The sequence below is a fragment of the Cnephaeus nilssonii genome (assembly GCF_951640355.1).
Source record: "Cnephaeus nilssonii genome assembly, chromosome: 13".
In the NCBI taxonomy this organism is placed as follows: Eukaryota; Metazoa; Chordata; class Mammalia; order Chiroptera; family Vespertilionidae; genus Cnephaeus; species Cnephaeus nilssonii.
The window spans coordinates 2391170-2408778 of NC_137084.1; the positions used below are offsets into that span (position 1 = coordinate 2391170).

At 59.0% G+C, this 17609-nt stretch overlaps 1 protein-coding gene across 1 annotated transcript; it reads left to right on the top strand.

The window, feature by feature from the left end:
- The first annotated feature begins 2203 nt into the window (after positions 1–2203).
- Positions 2204–12044, top strand: LOC307109477 (pepsin F-like). The gene is made up of 9 exons (XM_079788220.1): positions 2204–2353; positions 3436–3586; positions 4300–4417; positions 4528–4646; positions 6275–6474; positions 8618–8734; positions 10247–10391; positions 10480–10578; positions 11535–12044. The coding sequence occupies exons 1-9, from the start codon at positions 2301–2303 to the stop codon at positions 11676–11678; spliced, it is 1146 nt and encodes a 381-aa protein (XP_079644346.1). The 5' UTR covers positions 2204–2300; the 3' UTR covers positions 11679–12044.
- The last annotated feature ends 5565 nt before the right edge of the window (positions 12045–17609 follow it).

The window sequence follows — 17609 nt, forward strand, 5'->3', positions numbered from 1 at the left end:
CTGCTAACGGCATGGATGCCAACACCAGGGCTCCGGTCCCGGGCCTGCAGGAAGGCGAGAGCAATGAGGCACGGTTTTAAATGCTCAGTGACCCGCCCACCCCTTCCATGCCCAGCACAGGGGGCCCCAGCACAGGGTGCCAGAGGCACAGTGGCCCGGGCACCGAGCCCCATCCTGCCCAGGCCTCTTCCCCACCCCGGCCTGGGGCCTGGCCGTCCCCCTTCTCTGTTACTCGGCTCTGCACCCCCTTCCCTTCCAAGTCCCCGCACTCACTGCGGCGGCTGCTACCAGGCCTGTGCCTTCCCCTGCGGCAAAGCAGAGGCAGCGACTTCCCTCAGCGTTTCCCCATTCCTCCCAGCTCCAGGCCCTGACGTGGCTCCCACTTCTCCAGCTGGACCTCGGCGCAGCCCTGGGGGTGGCGGTCCGGTTCAGGAGGAGCGGGAAACGGGCAGGTGAGGCTCGCGGACTGCCCTGGAGGCCGCCTCATCCACTCCGCTTGGGCCCCTCGGGGCATCGATACAGCAGAAGCTCCAAATGACAGTGTTTAAGCCTCTTGTCCCTTCAAACATAACAGCTTTCAAATGGAATCACGAGGCTTTGTTTCGTCATTTAGCATCAAACGGACAATCATTCTCTCTGCCCAGGATGGGGGGGTCGGAGGCCTGGAGCCCCGCTGTTGTGGGCTGTGCTGGGCGTCAGCTGTCTCTCACATCGCGGGGGTCAGGGGTAGGTGCAGGCACCCTCGTGACTTCACCCCAACCAAGTCACCTCCCAAGGGCCCATCGCCATGTCGTATCCTATGCGGAGTGAGGCTCCAAATTATGACTCGAAGGGGGGACACCGTTCGATGCCCAACAGCTATGCAAACCTGTTTCCTCTAGACCCTCACTTAGAGGCCTTTCCCCTTTACTCGTGTTTGCTGTGATAGTGTAAGCAGAGGGCATCACTTCACAGAATACACAGGTGTCCCCCAAGATGTACGCTCACGCTTTGAATAATGAGAAAGGCAGTGTTTATTAAAGTGCATTTCATTTTCACAACGGAGCTCCCAGGGGGTAACGCGTGCATACATTTTTTGGGGGGCACTGTGTATACACCCACGATGCTCTTTTATCCCAAACAAAATTAACAACTCCAATCTCACCTAAGATCTAGACCCTGCTGAAATCTTCCTGCCTCTCACAAAATGCCTTTGAACAGCTTTTTTATTCAAATCAGGATCTAGAAAATAAACACATATGATTAAACTAGTTACCCGGTGCACGAAATTCATGCACATAAAAGGGGATTAGAGGAAATAATTTAATGTTGCTATTTTCCATTTCTCTATAATAGAAGTATCAGAAATGAAAGAAAATTAGTAAAATGAATATGAAAACCTTCTTCCTGTCAGAGTCTGGGGCTCAGCACAGGACCCAGAGTCCATTCCCCACCCATCCACATGCACCTCAAAATCGCGTAGGACCCAGACTCTGCCGCACACCCCCCTCATTGGGCTAGATCCAGACCCAGCGAGTCCCTCCCTTGTCAAGCCCTTCAAGGCAGGGGGCGTAGCCTCAGGTATCCTGGCCTGGTCCCAGGACGGGAGGCGTGGCCTGAGGTCCCCCAGGCCAGATCGGGGGGGAGGGCAGGCCTGGAGATCCTCAGTGAAGCCTCACCACCCCACTGGGCATTGTTGTGGACAGAGTACCCAACCCAGCACTGTGGGTGCAACTTGAGGTACCCTATGAATCTCTGCTGGATGGGGGGCACAGCCTGAGGTCCCGTGTCAAGTCCCACGAGGGTAGGGGCGGGCGAAGCCTCAGGTCCCTGCTGTTTGCTCCTTTACAATCCTTATGGGAACTTGGCCTCAGCTGTGGGTGCAGTCACTTTGTGACGCAGTGATGGTCAATTAGCATATTCCCTCTTCAGTAGATAGGATTGGCCTGCTTTACCTCCAAGTGAGCACCCATCTCCCCACTCGTTGGGAGGTCATGTGGTTTGGGTTTGTCCCCCAGCCATGCCCCAAGGAAGAGATTACGATAGACATCTCGGTATTCTGAACTTTTTCTAAGTCTTCCACCCGCACCGCCCCGCATACCAGAACGCTGATGGGAATAAAGATCTTATCAGGAGGTTTGCAGTGCTGATGGGAATAACGATCTTATCAGGAGACTTGTAGTGTTTTATCGGGGCCGTCAGCAGCCCTCGCAGGCGGATCACGAGTGCAGGTCAGAGCGTATATATCGGCAGCGCTGGCCCATCCCCGCACGCTCCAAACCCGAGCCTTCCGGAGGACGCCACCCAGGGAAGAACGCACGATGAGGTGGATCGGGTTCCTCAGCCTGGTGGCCCTCTCCGAGTGCCTGGTCACGTGAGTATGGGGACAGCTCTCTCCCGGCCTCTCACATTGTCCCCTTGTCCTTCCTTCCACCGCCCAGGGGTGGACAAGGGAATGCCACCATTCCCGGTCCTAAAGTCCGCGTCTCCCTGTATTTTTTTATTTTTTAATCCTCACCCGAGGATATTTTCCCATTGATTTTTAGGGAGAGTGGAAGAGAAGGGGAGAGACAGAGAGAAACATCGATGTGAGAGAGACACATTGATTGGTTGTCTGCCGCAGGAGCCCTGACCAAGACCTGGGTCAGGGAGGAGCCTGCAACTGAGGTATATGCCCTTGACCGGACTCAAACCCGGGACCCTTTGGTCCGATGGTGGACGCTCTATCCACTGAGCCAAACTGGCCAGGGCCACATCTCCATGCATGATGAGTAGCTACCCACGCGCACTGTGGGGCCAGGATCCGGGGACAGGTCTCGGGTCTCCACAACCCCAGGCTGCCCCTGTCTGGATGGGGCCCCCAGGATTCCTCAGGGCACCACCTGAGCAGCTGTGTGGGTGGTCCCGTCGGGGGACATTTTCTTCCCCATCTCCGGGCTCCCTCGCCCACCTCCAGCCTCCCCTCTGCTTGACCCTGGAGAAAGGCATGGAGGGGTCCCCCGGGGCCAAGTTTTGCGTTAATGAGCAGGTGGGTGGCCACTCCTGTAAAAGTGGGTGATTCCCACTCCGCTCCCTCCAGGGCTCTTGGAGAGGGAGCTGGTCAGATGACAATGGCGACAGCACTGGCTCAGGGTCAAGGTCCCTCGGTCAGGGGCCTTCTGTCCATCCTCTCCCTCAAAGCCCCAGACACCCCGCGGGAGGCTGTCCTCACCCCACTTCTTTACGATGGGGAAACGGAGGCTGTGCATGGGCAGGTGGCTTCCCCGGGGCTGCAACAGGCCCGCGCTCAGACCAGGGCCAATTGCCCGGCCTTTGCCTGCGGTAGCTTGGCGGCTGCCCCCTATGATGGCCGGGAACATCCTCGGGAAGACGCGGTGCGGCTCCAAGGCCAGGCGTGGCGGCCACACTGAACCGCGAGGTGGGAGCTCTGTCTGATTGGTTGTCTTTCCCGGGAAGCATCCCTCTGACCAAGATCAAGTCCATGCGGGAGAGCCTGCGGGAGAAGGACCTGCTGAGAGACTACCTCCAGCGGCACCCCTACAGCCACGCCTACAAGTTCCTGAGCGGGGAGGGCGTCACCGTGCAACCCATGAGGAACTACCTGGACGTGAGTGTGTGGGGCGCAGTCCGCAGCCTTCCCTAGGAGCTGGCCCAGCACTGGGGTTCACCCAGGTCTGGGACCAGGAGGGGGCGGGGCTCCTGCAGGCAGCAGAGCCAGGGAGCAGGGGTCCCTCCCCGGGGAGAAGGCACCCCCCCTCGGCCTTGGTCTGTGGCGACCGAGTCCAGCCATGGTCAGGCGGCAGGCAGACCTCCGTCTTGGGCCAAGGACACGTCGCTGGGCCCTGCGGACCAGGTGCCTGTTGGGCAGATTCTGTTCCTTCTGAACAAGACGCACCGCTGCCTCCCCGGGGACTCTAGTTTGACACCCCAGGCAGAGGACGCCCCGAGAACGACCCCAGCAAAGAGTCCCTGAGCCCCTGCCGTGGGGAGGCCATAAAACACCAGCAGTGTGGCTATGGCTGCGGAGAACAGAGGGTCTGGTCTTTCTGCAAGAAGATAAACGCCAAATAAAAGGCCGCCTGTGATAGTGACATCACCGGTGTTGAGTTGGGAGACAGTGGCCTGGGTGACCTGGGAGGGCTTCCCGGAGGAAGGAGCAGGCCCGCTGGGCCGTGAAGGCTGCGAGGATGTAGAGAGCGGCGGGGGAACGTGGGAAACATTCCAATGAAGGCACCGCCTGAGCCGTGGCTGTGCGGTGGGGTGGTGGGAAAGCGATCCCAGGAGACACGGGACCCCTAACCGCCCTCCCCCGTCCGGCAGATGTACTACATTGGCACCATCAGCATTGGAACGCCCCCTCAGGAGTTCAAGGTCATCTTTGACACGGGCTCGGCTGACTTGTTGGTGCCCTCCATCTACTGCTCCAGTCCCTTCTGTGGTGAGTGCCCGCACCCTGTCACGGCCTCCGCCCCCACCCCGTTCCCCGGCCCCGCCCCCATCACCAGATCCAGCTCTGGCAGCTGAAGGACACTTGCTCTCCATCTGCAGTGACATACAGAAACTTTGACCCTCGGGCATCCTCCACATTCCAGAGCACGGACCGGCACTTTGAGCTGCCATACGGGTCGGCCAAAGTGACCGGTATGCTGGGCTACGATGACGTGCGGGTGAGTCGGAGCAGGGCTGAGGCAGGGCGGGTCCTGGCGACCTCTGCTCACTGCTCAGGGCACCAGATGCAGGGTCAGCTGGACGCACCGTCTCCCCCAGATTACCCCAGCGGCTGGCCGTCTGCCTTGGGGAGACTGAGCCCTGCGGACAAGCTCCCTGAGTGGCCAACCCAGCGAGCGGTCATGGCACGGGAGGCGGGCATTTGCAGCTCTTGCCCGTGGTGAGCGAGAGGCTGGTTTTGTTGGGAGCAGGGAGAGGTGAGGGCAAACCCATTTTTATTAAATATATATTTTTGTTGATTTCAGAGAGGAAGGGAGAGGGAGAGATAGAAACATCAAAGATGTGAGAGATTCATTGACTGGCTGCCTGCTGCAGGCCCCCCTGGGTATCGAACCCACAAGCCTGGCATGTACCCTTCAGTGGAATTGAACCGTGACCTCCTGGTTCATCAGTCGATGCTCAGCTGCTAAGCCACGCCAGCCGGGCAGGAAACCCATTTTTATATTCCCAGATTGTGCCAGGCACTATGCTGGGCACGTCCGTGGTAATAATGTGTCTGATCCTGCAACAACCCCATGGCGCAGGCGTTACTGCTACCTGCATGCAGAGGAGGGACCGCAGGGAGAGGGGGAGGGCCTACCCAAGGCCCACACCTGGAGCAGCACAGCTGGGGTGCGAGTCAGGGCTGGGCAGCTGTGGGGGATTTTCCGGGAGAGGGGAGAGTGTAGCCGGGGTGTCCGGGGGCTGCCGAGGGCTCCAGACACCAGGGCAGGGGAAGCAGGGCCAGGGGTGCAGGACGGCCCTGAGTAAAAGGTCTTACTTTGGGGGCCTTTGAGAATCTTAGAAAAACTGGACTTCCTGCTCAAAGAGCCACACACACACACACACACACACACACACACACACACGCACACGCGCACTCAAACACATACACAGGCACACACGTGTGCACACACATGCATACACATTCACACACACACACACACACACACACACACACACACGTGTTTCCCAGGTAGCCTTTTTTTCATTGATCGCAGAGAGGAAGGGAAAGGAGAGGGAGAGAGAGAAACATCCATGATGAGAGAGAATCATTGATCGGCTGCCTCCTGCACGCCCCCTACTGGGATCCAGCCCACAATCCGTGACAGGAATCGAACCCAAGACCCTACAGTCCGCAGGCCGACGCTCTATCCACTCAGCACAGCGGGGAGGACCCAGGCAGTCTTTTCACGAGAACTCGGTGGCCCTGTGTACACCTGGGGGGCGGACCCACAGGGAACCGCAGCGAATTCACTCGGTTTCTGCTACCAGATCCTGGGAACGCCAAAACAAGACGCTCCCGCTCTCTGCTCATTGGGGCCTGCAAGGGGGGCCGCTTGGCCCGCTCCCCAGTCGCCCCGTGCAGGGGGATGGGGGTGTTTTACTGCCTGGGGTGGTGATAGCAGGAGGGCGGGCGTCAGTTGGACTCCTCGGCAATGCACGGTGCGTGCTGCTCCGGCACCTCCAGTGCAGCCGCACCTCAGCTGATGCCTGCGGTGCTGGTAGCATCACCCCCCTCCTCTCCCACGGCCCAGCCCCAGCTCGACTTCCCAAACCGTCACATGAGACCACCCTCCTCCCACAGATCGGGGACCTTGTGTGCAAATCTCAGGCATTTGGCCTGAGCTGGTTGAAGTTCAGCAAGTCCTTGGAATATTCGGGCTATGACGGCATCCTGGGCCTGGCCTACCCCGCTCTCGCCCTCAGAAACACCACCCCGGTCTTCGACAACATGTGGAACCAAGGCCTCATATCTGAGAACCTCTTCGCCTTCTACCTGAGCAGGTAAGCCTGCTGGGCAAGCCCCTCCCCGATGCCTTCAGGCGCCTGAGAAACAGTAGACGACCCAGCCCCGTGTTTCCTGAGGGCAGTCTACTCCAGGGGTCAGCAAATAGAGGCCCCTGGCCACATATGGCCCGCCACCTGCTTTTATGAATAAAGTTTTATTGGAACACAGCCCTGCTCCTTCAGTCACATCCTGTCTGCGGCTGCTTCTGCGCTAAAATGGCAGCATCGAGCACTTTCCATAGAGATCGCGCAGCTGGCGGAGCCCAAAATATTGACAATCTAGCATTTTTACTATATTTTACTTTTGGTTAATCCTCACCCGAGGATTTTCCCATTGATTTTTGGAGAGAGTGGAAGGGAGGAGGAGAGACACAGAGAGAGAAACATTGATGCAAGAGAGACATTGATTGGTTGCTTCTTACATGCGCCCTGGCCAGGGCCAGGGGTCGAATCCGGGACCCTTCAGTCTGAAGGCCGATGCTCTATTCACTGAGCCAAAACAGCTAGGGCATAATCTAGCATTTTTTAAAGTTTACCGACCCCTGTACTTCTAGTCCCTCCTTGGTGGACGGGGAAACTGAGGAACTGAGGCTCACAGAGGAGCTTGTACAAAATTGCCCCGACCACACTGGTAGTGGCGGGACCCTAACTCGGCCGCGGGGCCGTCCCCTCTGGCGGGTGGTCAGGCCATCAGCAGGTCTCCAGTCACTGGGCCGGCACTGGAAAAACTACCCTCCCTGACGGGCTGAGGGTCTGGAGCGGGTGGAGGGAGCAGCACAGGCCGGAGGGGACCCGGCGGGCAGACGGTGTGTATGACGCAGAGTGTGGGTGAGGCTGTGGGCTCTGTGGGGGCCTGAGCTCCAGGCTCTGCAGCATGTGCTGAGCCTCTGGGGTGTTGGGACCGAGTCAAGGAGGTGAGCCGTTTAACAAATATCCATTGAGCACCTACTATGCGCTGGGTACTGCTCTGTGCACGTGACGCAGACAGGTGAGAGGGAGGAAAGGCAGACAAGAAGCAAGTAAGTAAATAAAGAGAAAAGGTCACACATGCCAGGTGGTGACTGGTTCTGGGAAAGCGGTAAACGTGGTGACAGAACCACAGAGATGAGAGCGTGGCTTCAGAAGGGCAGTGTGAGGACCTCTCTGAACGAGGCCTGGCGATGGGGGAGAGGAGGCCCAGGCCCAACAGAGGACCAGCAGGGCAGAGTGGCTGGAGCGGGGAGGGAGGGTGGGAGGGGCAGGCCGAGGTGGGCATGGAGTGTGAGGGGCAGGCAGGGGCAAGGCCGCCCAGGGCTTTGTTTTCGGTGGGAGTGGAGGCCTCTGTCAGGGGCCTAGGCAGGGAGAAGACATGATCCCACCTATGATTCTGAAAGCTCCCCCCAGGCGCTGGATGGAGAATGATGGACCAGAGAGGAGGCAGGGAGGCCAGGGACGAGGCTGCTCAGCCTCTTTGGAGAGAGAGAGCAGGAGCTCGGACCAGGGAGGCTGGGAAAGGGGGAGCCGTGGAGGAGTCAGGACACAGGGGGAAGGGAAAGGCCACGGGGTGTGCTGATCGATTGACGCAGCCGGAGGGAGAGGCGGGCAGGGGTGTTTCCTTCCCCTCAGCCACGGTTTCCCCTGAGCCCGGGACCGGCGACTGCATTGCAGGAACCGGTGCAAAATGAAAATGTGGGGCCTCGTTCAAAAACTACGAGGGATTTCAGGACAGGGCAGCGGGCCGTGGGGCTCCAGTGAGTGTGGGCGCCATGCGTGGAGTGTCCCAGGCCTGTGAGCCAGCCTGGGGGAGCCTGAGTGCCCGCCCGGGCCCCTCCGCATAGAGCCTCCGGCCGCGCCTCGAGCGCTGGGGCTGCAGGGGGGACCTGGCCGGCCTCAGAGAGGTGAGTGGCCAAAGCCCAGCCAGAATCTCAAGTTCAAACCTTGGCTATGCTCCTCAGTAGCCAGGGGGCCGACCTCGGGCTGTGCTCAGCCCTCCTGCCCAGTTCCCATCGGAGCCGTGGGGGTCCCAGCAGTGCCTGCTCCTTGGGGCCCTGGGCTGTGTGGCTGGGTGGCCGCTGGTCAGTGCACCCCCCAGTCACTGAGCTGGACAAACGCCACCCACCATCCTTCTTTCACAAGAGTCCCCCCCCCCCCCTCCCACCAGCAATGAGAAGAACGGCAGCGTGGTGATGTTCGGCGGCGTGGACCCCTCCTACTACCGGGGTGAGCTCCAGTGGGTGCCGGTGAGCGAGCAGGGCTACTGGCAGGTCACTGTGGACAGGTAAGCTCCCTACCCCCCGCTGAGAGCCACACCAGTGACATTCGCACCGGAACAGGCACACGCACACGCACACGCAGACACACAGACTCACACAGAGAGAGACACGCACAGGCACGCTCACCAACAAGGGTTCATAACCGCCCTGAGCAGGGTCCTGACCAAAGAAACGGGATCGGCCCGCGTCACGGGGAACCAGGAGGAGGGACAGACCGGGGGCCCAGTCCTCAAGGCGGCGGCTGGGGCAGCGTGGGAGGGCTGCACCCCCAAGACCGGGGCAAGCGCAGTGAGAAGGGGTCAAGGAGAATTCCATTGTCGGAACAGGGACATCCCAGGTTCCCGGACCGGAGGGGTTCCCAGCTCACGGGGCGCCAGGGGAAAACGGGGGAGCCGGGCAAGCGGGAGGCCCCTCCACCGAACGCTATGGTCAGCAAACTCATTAGTCAACAGAGCCAAGTAACAACAGGACAACGACTGAAATTTCTTTTGAGAGCGAAATTTTTTAAACATAAACTATATAGGTAGGTACATTGCTATTAACTTAAGGGGCCAAAGAGCCGCATGTGGCTCACGAGCCGCAGTTTGCCGACCACTGGCCTGAAAAGAACCCTCCCGGCCAAAAGAAACCCCATCCTAGGGCCTGACACCAAATCACACAGAGGGACCCCCACCCACCCGGCCTGGGTGCCAAGGGGCAGGGGACGTGACCCAGAGCACCGGGAACCGGGGACCCGGGTGGCTGAGAACCGGGGGCGATCGCTGAGGGGGGGCATGTAAGACGGCCAGACAGAAGCTTTAACTGTGCTTCGGGGCCAACATCCCAAGACCTGGGCCGGCTCAGGCGTCGCCTGGCCAGGGCTCTGGGGAGAGGGGGCGAGGCAGGGGGGAACAACACTCCCTCCCACCTCTCCGAGCCCCTGCGTCCCGGGAACCTCCGTCTTCACCGTGTGGCCCTCATAATTGGTCGGACAGCAGGTCGTGTCTCCAGTTGACCTCATTCCTTCACGCGCCCTGTCATTCCCTCGGCAAACACCATCGAGCATGCGCTGTGCGCTGGGCACGGGCACAGGAGGGGCAGAGGGCACAGATTGCTCTCCGACTACAAGGGAAGACTCGCATGAGTGACCGCATCCCAGCAATCAGGGTTCCCACCCCGATGCACCCTGCAAACCAAGAAGGCTCTGCAGGTCTAGTCTGGGGGAGGAGAGGGGCCTGATCTAATCTGGCGGAAACGCTTCTCTGAAAAAGGAATGACTGATCTGGACCCTGGAGGACAGGGGAGATCAGCCAGACAAAGGGGCAGGGGTGGTTCTAGGAAGGGTGACAGCCCGTGCAAAGGTCCTGGGGCACAAAGAGCACAATGCATTCCAGACCTGAGAGGAGGCCCAGGAAGGTCAGTGTGGGGGAACACAGGGACACAGAGGCCGGCGGGAGCTGCAGGCTGTTCCCAGGCGGCAGGGAGGGGCCGCGGTGGGAGAGACCACAAGTGACCCTGGCGCCTGCTCTGTCCCTCAGCATCTCCATGGACGGCAAGGTCGTGGGCTGTGCTGACAGCTGCCAGGCCATTATGGAAACCGCGACCTCGCTGGTGATTGGCCCAACCAACCCCATCCTCAACATTCTGAGGAGCATCAGCGCTCAGACCACCAGAACAGGCTGGGTGAGAGGTCACGCCCAGGGTCACCCCGGGCTCCCCACACACAGAAGGACCCGCTGGGCCATCCTCCCTCTCCCTCTCTCTCTGACAGTACGTCGTCAGCTGTGAGACCATCCACAGCCTGCCTGACATCGTCTTCACCATCAATGGCGTCGCGTACCCAGTGCCAGCCAGCGCCTACATCCGGAGGGTGAGGGCCTGTCCTGGGGGCTGCTCTCAGATCTGGGACTGGAGGGACCTGATGGGCCGGGGCTCCTTGCCGCCCCCTGGAGGCCGGGCTGTGCCATTGCAGATGCTGCCCAGCAGCCCTGGCTGGGAGGGCACCTCCCACAGCACAGCCTCTTGATAGAAGGGGGTCTGGGCACCCATCACCCTCAGAGAACTCTGAGCGGCCCCCTGTGCTGGCTCGGGGCCGGAATCCAGGAGAGGGCGCGCTAATGGCCTCGCCCTCAAAGTTCACCCCGGGCATCGGATCGATGGACAGGGAACGTAGGCAGTAACCCGGAGACAGGCAGAGTAGGGACAGGGGGGCTGGCTGGGGACAGTCCCCGTGTCCCCCCTTAATCAGGAACTGTATTCCCTCCCATCTCAAAGTGTCCTGACTTGGGTCACCCTAGTCCTAGGGTGCAAATGCCCCCTGTAGGCCCCAATTTCCTGTCTGTGAAATGGGGACCAAGCCCCCTTTGAGGGGTGGTGAGACGCTGACATGAACAAAGGTGCAGTGACCGCCAGTCCCTGGCACAGAGTCGAGGCTCAAGAAGTGCCGGTTCCCCACGGTGTGCTGAGGAGGTTGGGGCAGCCCATGGAGAGAGCAACTAAAAATCTCTCAGCCTGAACCCTGGAGGCACCCCGGGAGCTGAGCCAGGTGCCCCCCGTAGGCCGTGTGCTGAGGCTGAAGACACAGGGAGCCCCGGGGCAGCCTCCCCACCCAGCCGGCAGTGCCAAGGAGGGGGCATGGGCCCAGGAAGGCGCCCAGGCACTGGGCTCGGTCTTGGAGGACGAGCGGGGTGAAGGGGAGCAGGCGGGGATTCTCTCAGAGCGAACAGCCCAGTGGAGGGCCCAGGGGAAGGGGGCATAAAGCTGCCGCCCAGGCCCGACGGGTGACAGCGGCGAGGGCAGCTGAGGGCTGTGCTTCGTCCCCTGCAGGAGCAGACGGGCATCTGCAAAACCAACTTGGACACCTGGGACAGATCCAGCTATTGGATCCTGGGGGACATCTTCCTGCGGCTCTATTTCACCGTTTTCGATCGGGCCAACAACAGGATCGGCTTGGCTCCTGCGATCGCATAGACGTGGGCGCTGCTCCTGGAGGTCGCCGGCCCGCCCCAAGGACTCACACACTCCCTGCGACCCCGCCCAGGGGACCTGCTACAGCTGAGCCTGGGGCTTTGCCAAGCCCTCTTCTCAGTTGAAAAGGAAGGACCTCATTTGAACCCATCGGAGTGGCTCAGTGATTGAGCCTCCTCCTACACACTCAGAGGTCACCGGGTCCATTCCTGGTCAGACTGCATGCCCCGGGGGCTGCGGGCTCCATCCCCAGGTGGGGGCATGCAATAGGCAGTCCATCGATGTTTTCTCTCTCATCAATGTTTCTCTCTCTCCCTCTAAAAAATCATAAAAACATTGATTTATAAAAAGACATTGATTTTTACTAAACGGTCTCATTTTCAATGGTGCTCATACGAATGGTTCCTCTTGGGTCTGGGAAGTGCGTCCCAGGCAGGCAGGGCTCTGGACCAACAGGGAGGGGACACACTCCAACCGGCTTAATCGGAAAGGACCCGAACCGGGACAACAGGACCCCGGATGGGAACCAGGGCAGGTCCGCACAGCGTGGGGGCTGCACCCAAGCAATCAAAACCCACCAGCCCACTCTCTCTCCTCCCTCTGGCCTCTGCCCTTCCGTCACCTTTGATTCCTCTCCTGCCAGCCTTCTCTTGGCAGCCTGCTCCAGGCCAAGGGCTCTGCCACTCCCGCCCCAGCCTTTGACATCCCCAAGGCTTGGAAAGGAGCAGAGAACAGGGAGGGCTCTGATTGGTCCACCTCAGGTCATGTGTCCAGCCCTGGACCAATCATGTGGCAGGGCATGGGGCACTATGATTGGCTCCACTTGGTCAAATGGCCCCCCTTCACTGGATGGTGATTGACAGTTTCCTCCTGAACCACTGGCTGGAGCTGGGCTGAGTGGTCCCCAGAAGTGCAGAGAGATGCTGTAGGACTCGGGGTGGCCAACCTTTCACCTTCAGGGACCAGCAGTGGCCCCAGATCATAGCTTGGCGACGGCTGCTGTGGGTGATAGAAGCATTTGTGGCTGCCCCCCAACTCCGCCACAAATCACAGCCGTGTTTTAGAAGAAGGTTCAATGCTATGAGAACATTCTAATAGGACATCAGGAGAAAAGGGCAGAACCCAAAACAGCAGGGTTACAGGTTCATGAAGCACCGGGAAGACAGGGCCGCCCAGGGCACTCCAGCACAGCCCAGGGCTCTCTGGTCCGGGTTCAAGTCCCAGCTCTGACGCATACATACCAGCCGCATAGTAGGGCCTCAGTAAGTACAGTCCTGTGACCAGTCCTGTGACCTTAGGACAGCTCACTCTGGACATCTGTTTTCTATTCTGTAATTCTGCGATAAGAACAGCCCCTCCCTCATTAATCATCAGGAAAACGCAAATGAAAAGGACAATGAGCTATCCCTCCGCACCTGGGAGTGGCCACCGGCAAACACACGCGCCAGCACGGGGCGGTGAGACGTGGAGCCCGTGCACGGTCAGTGTGAGCACCACGTGGTGCGGCCACTGGAGGAGACAATGTGGCGATGCCTCCGAAAGTTAAACATAGGATTTCTATAAGACCCCAGGAACCCCACTTCCGGATTTTTATCCCAAAGAATTAAAATCAGGATCTCGAAGAGAGCCGCACCGCGTATCCCTTACAGCATTGTTCACAATAGCCAGACGTGGAAACAGGCAACGCCCATGACCCGATGCACGGATGAAGAATCCGCAGTACGGACGTGCGATGGCATGTTGCTCAGTCATAAGCAGAAGAAAGCCCTGCCAGCTGCAGCAGGCTGAGACCTGGGGGCTCACGCTGAGTGAGGTAAGCCAGTCCCAGAAGGATGGATCCTGTCTGAGCCCACGGCTCTGCGGCGCCTTACATCGTCAGGCTCACAGAAGCAGAGCGGGGCCTGGTGGTTGTCAGGGGTTACGGGAAGGGCGAGTGGGGAGTTGCTATTCAACAGGTACATTTCAGTAATGCAGGTTATGCAAGGTGAATACGTCCAGGGGTCTGTTATGTAACATGGTGCCTATAGTTAGCAATACTCCAATGTGCACTTGAAATTTTGTTGAGTCCTGCCCAGTGTGGTGCAGGGGTTAGAGTGTTGGCCTGCTCATTGACGGGTCACAGGTTCAAGTCCCAGTTAGGAGGATGTCCCAGAGTTGCAGGTTCAACACTGACCCCTATCGAGCATGTGCGGGAGGCAACCAATCGATGTTTCTCTCACATCAATGCTTCTTCGACTCTCCCCCTCCCCTCTTCCCCTACTTCCACTCTCTCTACAAATCAATGAAAAAAATACCCTCTGGTAAGAATAAAAAAATTTATATTAAATGAGTAGATCTCATGTTAAATGTTCTTACTGCAATAACAAACAATCCTATCTAATAAAAGAGAAATATGCATATTGACTGTACGTCCACGATGACTATCAGCCAATCATAAGTGAGTATGCAAATTGACCTAACAAAGATGGTGGGTTAATTTGCATATGTAGGCAGGCAGCGGTGGGCAGGGCAGGAACCTGCTATGAAGGGAAGGGCGGGGGGCAGAGGGAGATACAGGAATGGCGGTGCAGCCGGGAGTGAGGACTTGCAGGCTCCCTGGCAGCCAGGAGGGAAGCCAGGGGAAGGAAGGCCTATTCCTGCACTAATCTTCTTTCAACGGGCCTCTAGTTAATGAAATGAGAATCTGATCTTGTAGTTGGGGGCAAGGGCAGGGTTGGAAGTGAAGGTTGGCTATTAATGTGTATGGCACTGTTTTTTGGGGTACCAAAAATGTTCTAAAATTAAATCATGGGATGGCCGTACAGCTCCATGAATACCCTAAATCATACCAAACGACATGCCTGAAATGGTGGCTTTTAGGAGGTGCGAAACAAATCTCAATCAGGCCATACCAGTACTACACCTGAAGCATGACAGGAAAAACCAGTCCCACCTTCTCGGTCTGAGGTGAAGATTCCATGCGTTAACCTATAGAAAACCTTTGGGCAGTATCTGTCCCACAGCAGCATGAACTACTGCTGACGTCACACGTACGGCAGAAAAAGGCCAACGTACATATGACAACAGTCTATCCAGGAGACAGTACATGGGTGATTGCTCCTCTCATCTTATGCTTTTATTATTACGTTTTCAGTGACAGCTTTTAAGATCAGGAAAATGCCAAGCATTATTCTCTAAAGGACAGAGGTGTAGGCCCAGCCAGAGTGGCTCAGGGGTTGAGCACCGACCAAGGAACCAGGAGGTCATGGTTCGATTCCCCGTCAACACACGTGCCTGGGTTGTGGGCTTGGTACCAGTGGGGGGCCCGCAAGAGATAGCCGATCAGTGTTTCTCTCTCTCTCCCTCTCCCTTCCTCTCTGAAATCAATGTAAACAACAACAAAAAGTGTTCCCTAAAAGGATGGACAGTTTTCATGGACGAGACCCCCTTGTCGGTGATCCGGCATCTCCCATCCCTGTCCCGCTCTCCCCTGGGCATCACCTCCGGGCCTCCACCCCAAGCAGCAGCGTGGACAGACCAGGCAATCTGTCGGGCAGACCGGGTTCACCTCCCAGGCACTCACTGGCCACATGACCTCAAGGGACTTTAACTCCCCCAGCCTCGGTTTGCTCATCTGTAAATTGGGGACATTCTCACCCCACAGGGCGCCCAGGCAGAGCACATGGGAACACGCATTCGGTGTCTCTGGGCCTCCTCAAATGAGTGAAGGTCTGTGCCCGGGGACCAGCGTGGCCAGGGCACACCTCACCGAGGAGGGGCAGTGCAGAAGGACAGCTGAATATGAAGAAGGAGCCAGCCATGCAGAGCGCTGGGAGAAGAACATTCCAGACAGGGAACAGCAATAGCAAAGGCCCACAGTAACCAAGCCCCGTAAACTGCTACTTCTCCAGTCGTCCTTCCACCCTGGACGCACCGAGCATCTAGGCCACAGGCACCCTTGCGGTGACCTCATCAGACACGTGGCGAGTGAGTTACCAGCAATGAGTCACCCCTCCCAGAAGAGCAGCCTCCGAGCTGCGTGCAGCCTGAGGGGAGAGCAGGGCTATTAACAGGAGGAGTTTCTCCTGGGCCCGGAGCCGGAGAAGCTGGAGGCGCAGCCCCACCGCCCGGAGCACAGGGGACAGCTCACTAATGACCGCCTCTTGCCCACGCTCCTGGCGAAAGCCCGGCACCCCCAGGACCAGGGTGCTGTGCCCTCTCCCCGTGTGGTCCTGGGCCCCAGAGTGGCCGTTCCCGGGCAGAACCTGGTTCCTCTCTTCCTTCCCAACAGGTGGCCACGGGCATCAGTAGGACTCCTGACCCTGAGGCCGGACCTCAACCTGCCGTTAGCTGGGACCCAGGTGATGCCTAGCTTTCCCCCTGGTGCCCGGCCTGCTCCCTCTCTCGCTCCCTCTCTCCCTGAAATCATTCATTCATTCATTCATTCATTCATTTACTTCAGAGAGGGAGAAAGAGACAGAAACCTCAATGATGACAGAGAATCATTGATCGGCGGCCTCCTGCATGTGCCCTGATCGGGGATTGACCCGTGACTCCTGGTTCATAGGTCGGCGCTCAGCCTGTCTCCAGGTCAGCAGACTGGACTTGTTCCACACTGAGTGTCAGTGACGGCCAGACACCCGGTGGCCGGGCCTGACCGCCGGGCGCTGCCGCCCAGGAGCGGGACGGGGGGGCAGACAGGTGCCGTGGAACTGCCATCATGACGGGAGAGCCCTGGGCCTGCCCCGTGGACAGCTGCCACGAGAGTCGGTGGGCTCGACAGGGTCGTCATCCGGAGGGGCTACCAACTGGAGGGGGCTCCCAATAGAAACCCGCGCTGGGCCCGTCTGGTGGCCAGTGGATCAGCGTCGACCTGCGGACCAGGAGGTCACGGTCCGATTCCTGGTCAGGGCACATGCCCGGGGCATGCAGGAAGCAGCCAGCTGATGACTCTCTCTCATCACTGATGTCTCTCTCTCTCTCTCTCCCTCTCCCTTCCTCTCTCAAATCAATAAAAACATTTATTAAAAACAAAACAAAACCATGAAACCCGAGCTGGGCTGAGGGATCGCCTCTGCTAACGGCGTGGATGCTAACACCAGGGCTCCGGTCCCGGGCCTGCAGGAAGGCGGGAGCGATGAGGCACGGTTTTAAATGCTCAGTGACCTGCCGACCCCCTCCATGCCCAGCACAGGGGGCCCCAGCACAGGGTGCCAGAGGCGCAGTGGCACGGGGCACCGAGCTCCATCCTGCCCAGGCCTCTTCCCCACCCCAGCCTGGGGCCTGGCCGTCCCCCTTCTCTGTTACTCGGCTCTGCACCCCCCTTCCCTTCCAAGTCCCCGCGGCTCACTGCGGCGGCTGCTACCAGGCCTGTGCCTTCCCCTGCGGCAAAGCAGAGGCAGCGACTTCCCTCAGCGTTTCCCCATTCCTCCCAGCTCCAGGCCCTGACGTGGCTCCCACTTCTCCAGCTGGACCTCGGCGCAGCCCTGGGGGTGGCGGGTCCGGTTCAGGAGGAGCGGGAAACGGGCAGGTGAGGCTCGCGGACTGCCCTGGAGGCCGCCTCATCCACTCCGCTTGGGCCCCTCGGGGCATCGATACAGCAGAAGCTCCAAATGACAGTGTTTAAGCCTCTTGTCCCTTCAAACAGAACAGCTTTCCAAACAGAGAATCACGAGGCTTTGTTTCGTCATTTAGCATCAAACGGACAATCTTTCTCTCCGCCAGGCTGCGGGGGCCGGAGGCTGGGAGCCCTGCTGCCTGGGGCCGAGCTGGGCGTCAGCTGTGTCTCACATCACAGGAGGCAGGGGCAGGGGCAGGCACCCTCGTGACCTCACCCCAACGGAGTCACCAACCAAGGGCCCATCGCCATGTGGCATCCTATGGGGAGTGAGGCTCCAACATATGACTCGGAGAGGGGACACCGTTCGATGCCCAGCAGCTATGCAAACCTGTTTC

Coding starts and splice junctions, on each gene's coding strand:
- LOC307109477 (XM_079788220.1), top strand. CDS start 2,301: ATGAGGTGGATCGGGTTCCTCAGCCTGGTGGCCCTCTCCGAGTGCCTG. Junction 4,647..6,274: donor TGGGCTACGATGACGTGCGG/GTGAGTCGGAGC, acceptor CTCCTCCCACAG/ATCGGGGACCTTGTGTGCAA. Junction 10,579..11,534: donor CCAGCGCCTACATCCGGAGG/GTGAGGGCCTGT, acceptor CGTCCCCTGCAG/GAGCAGACGGGCATCTGCAA.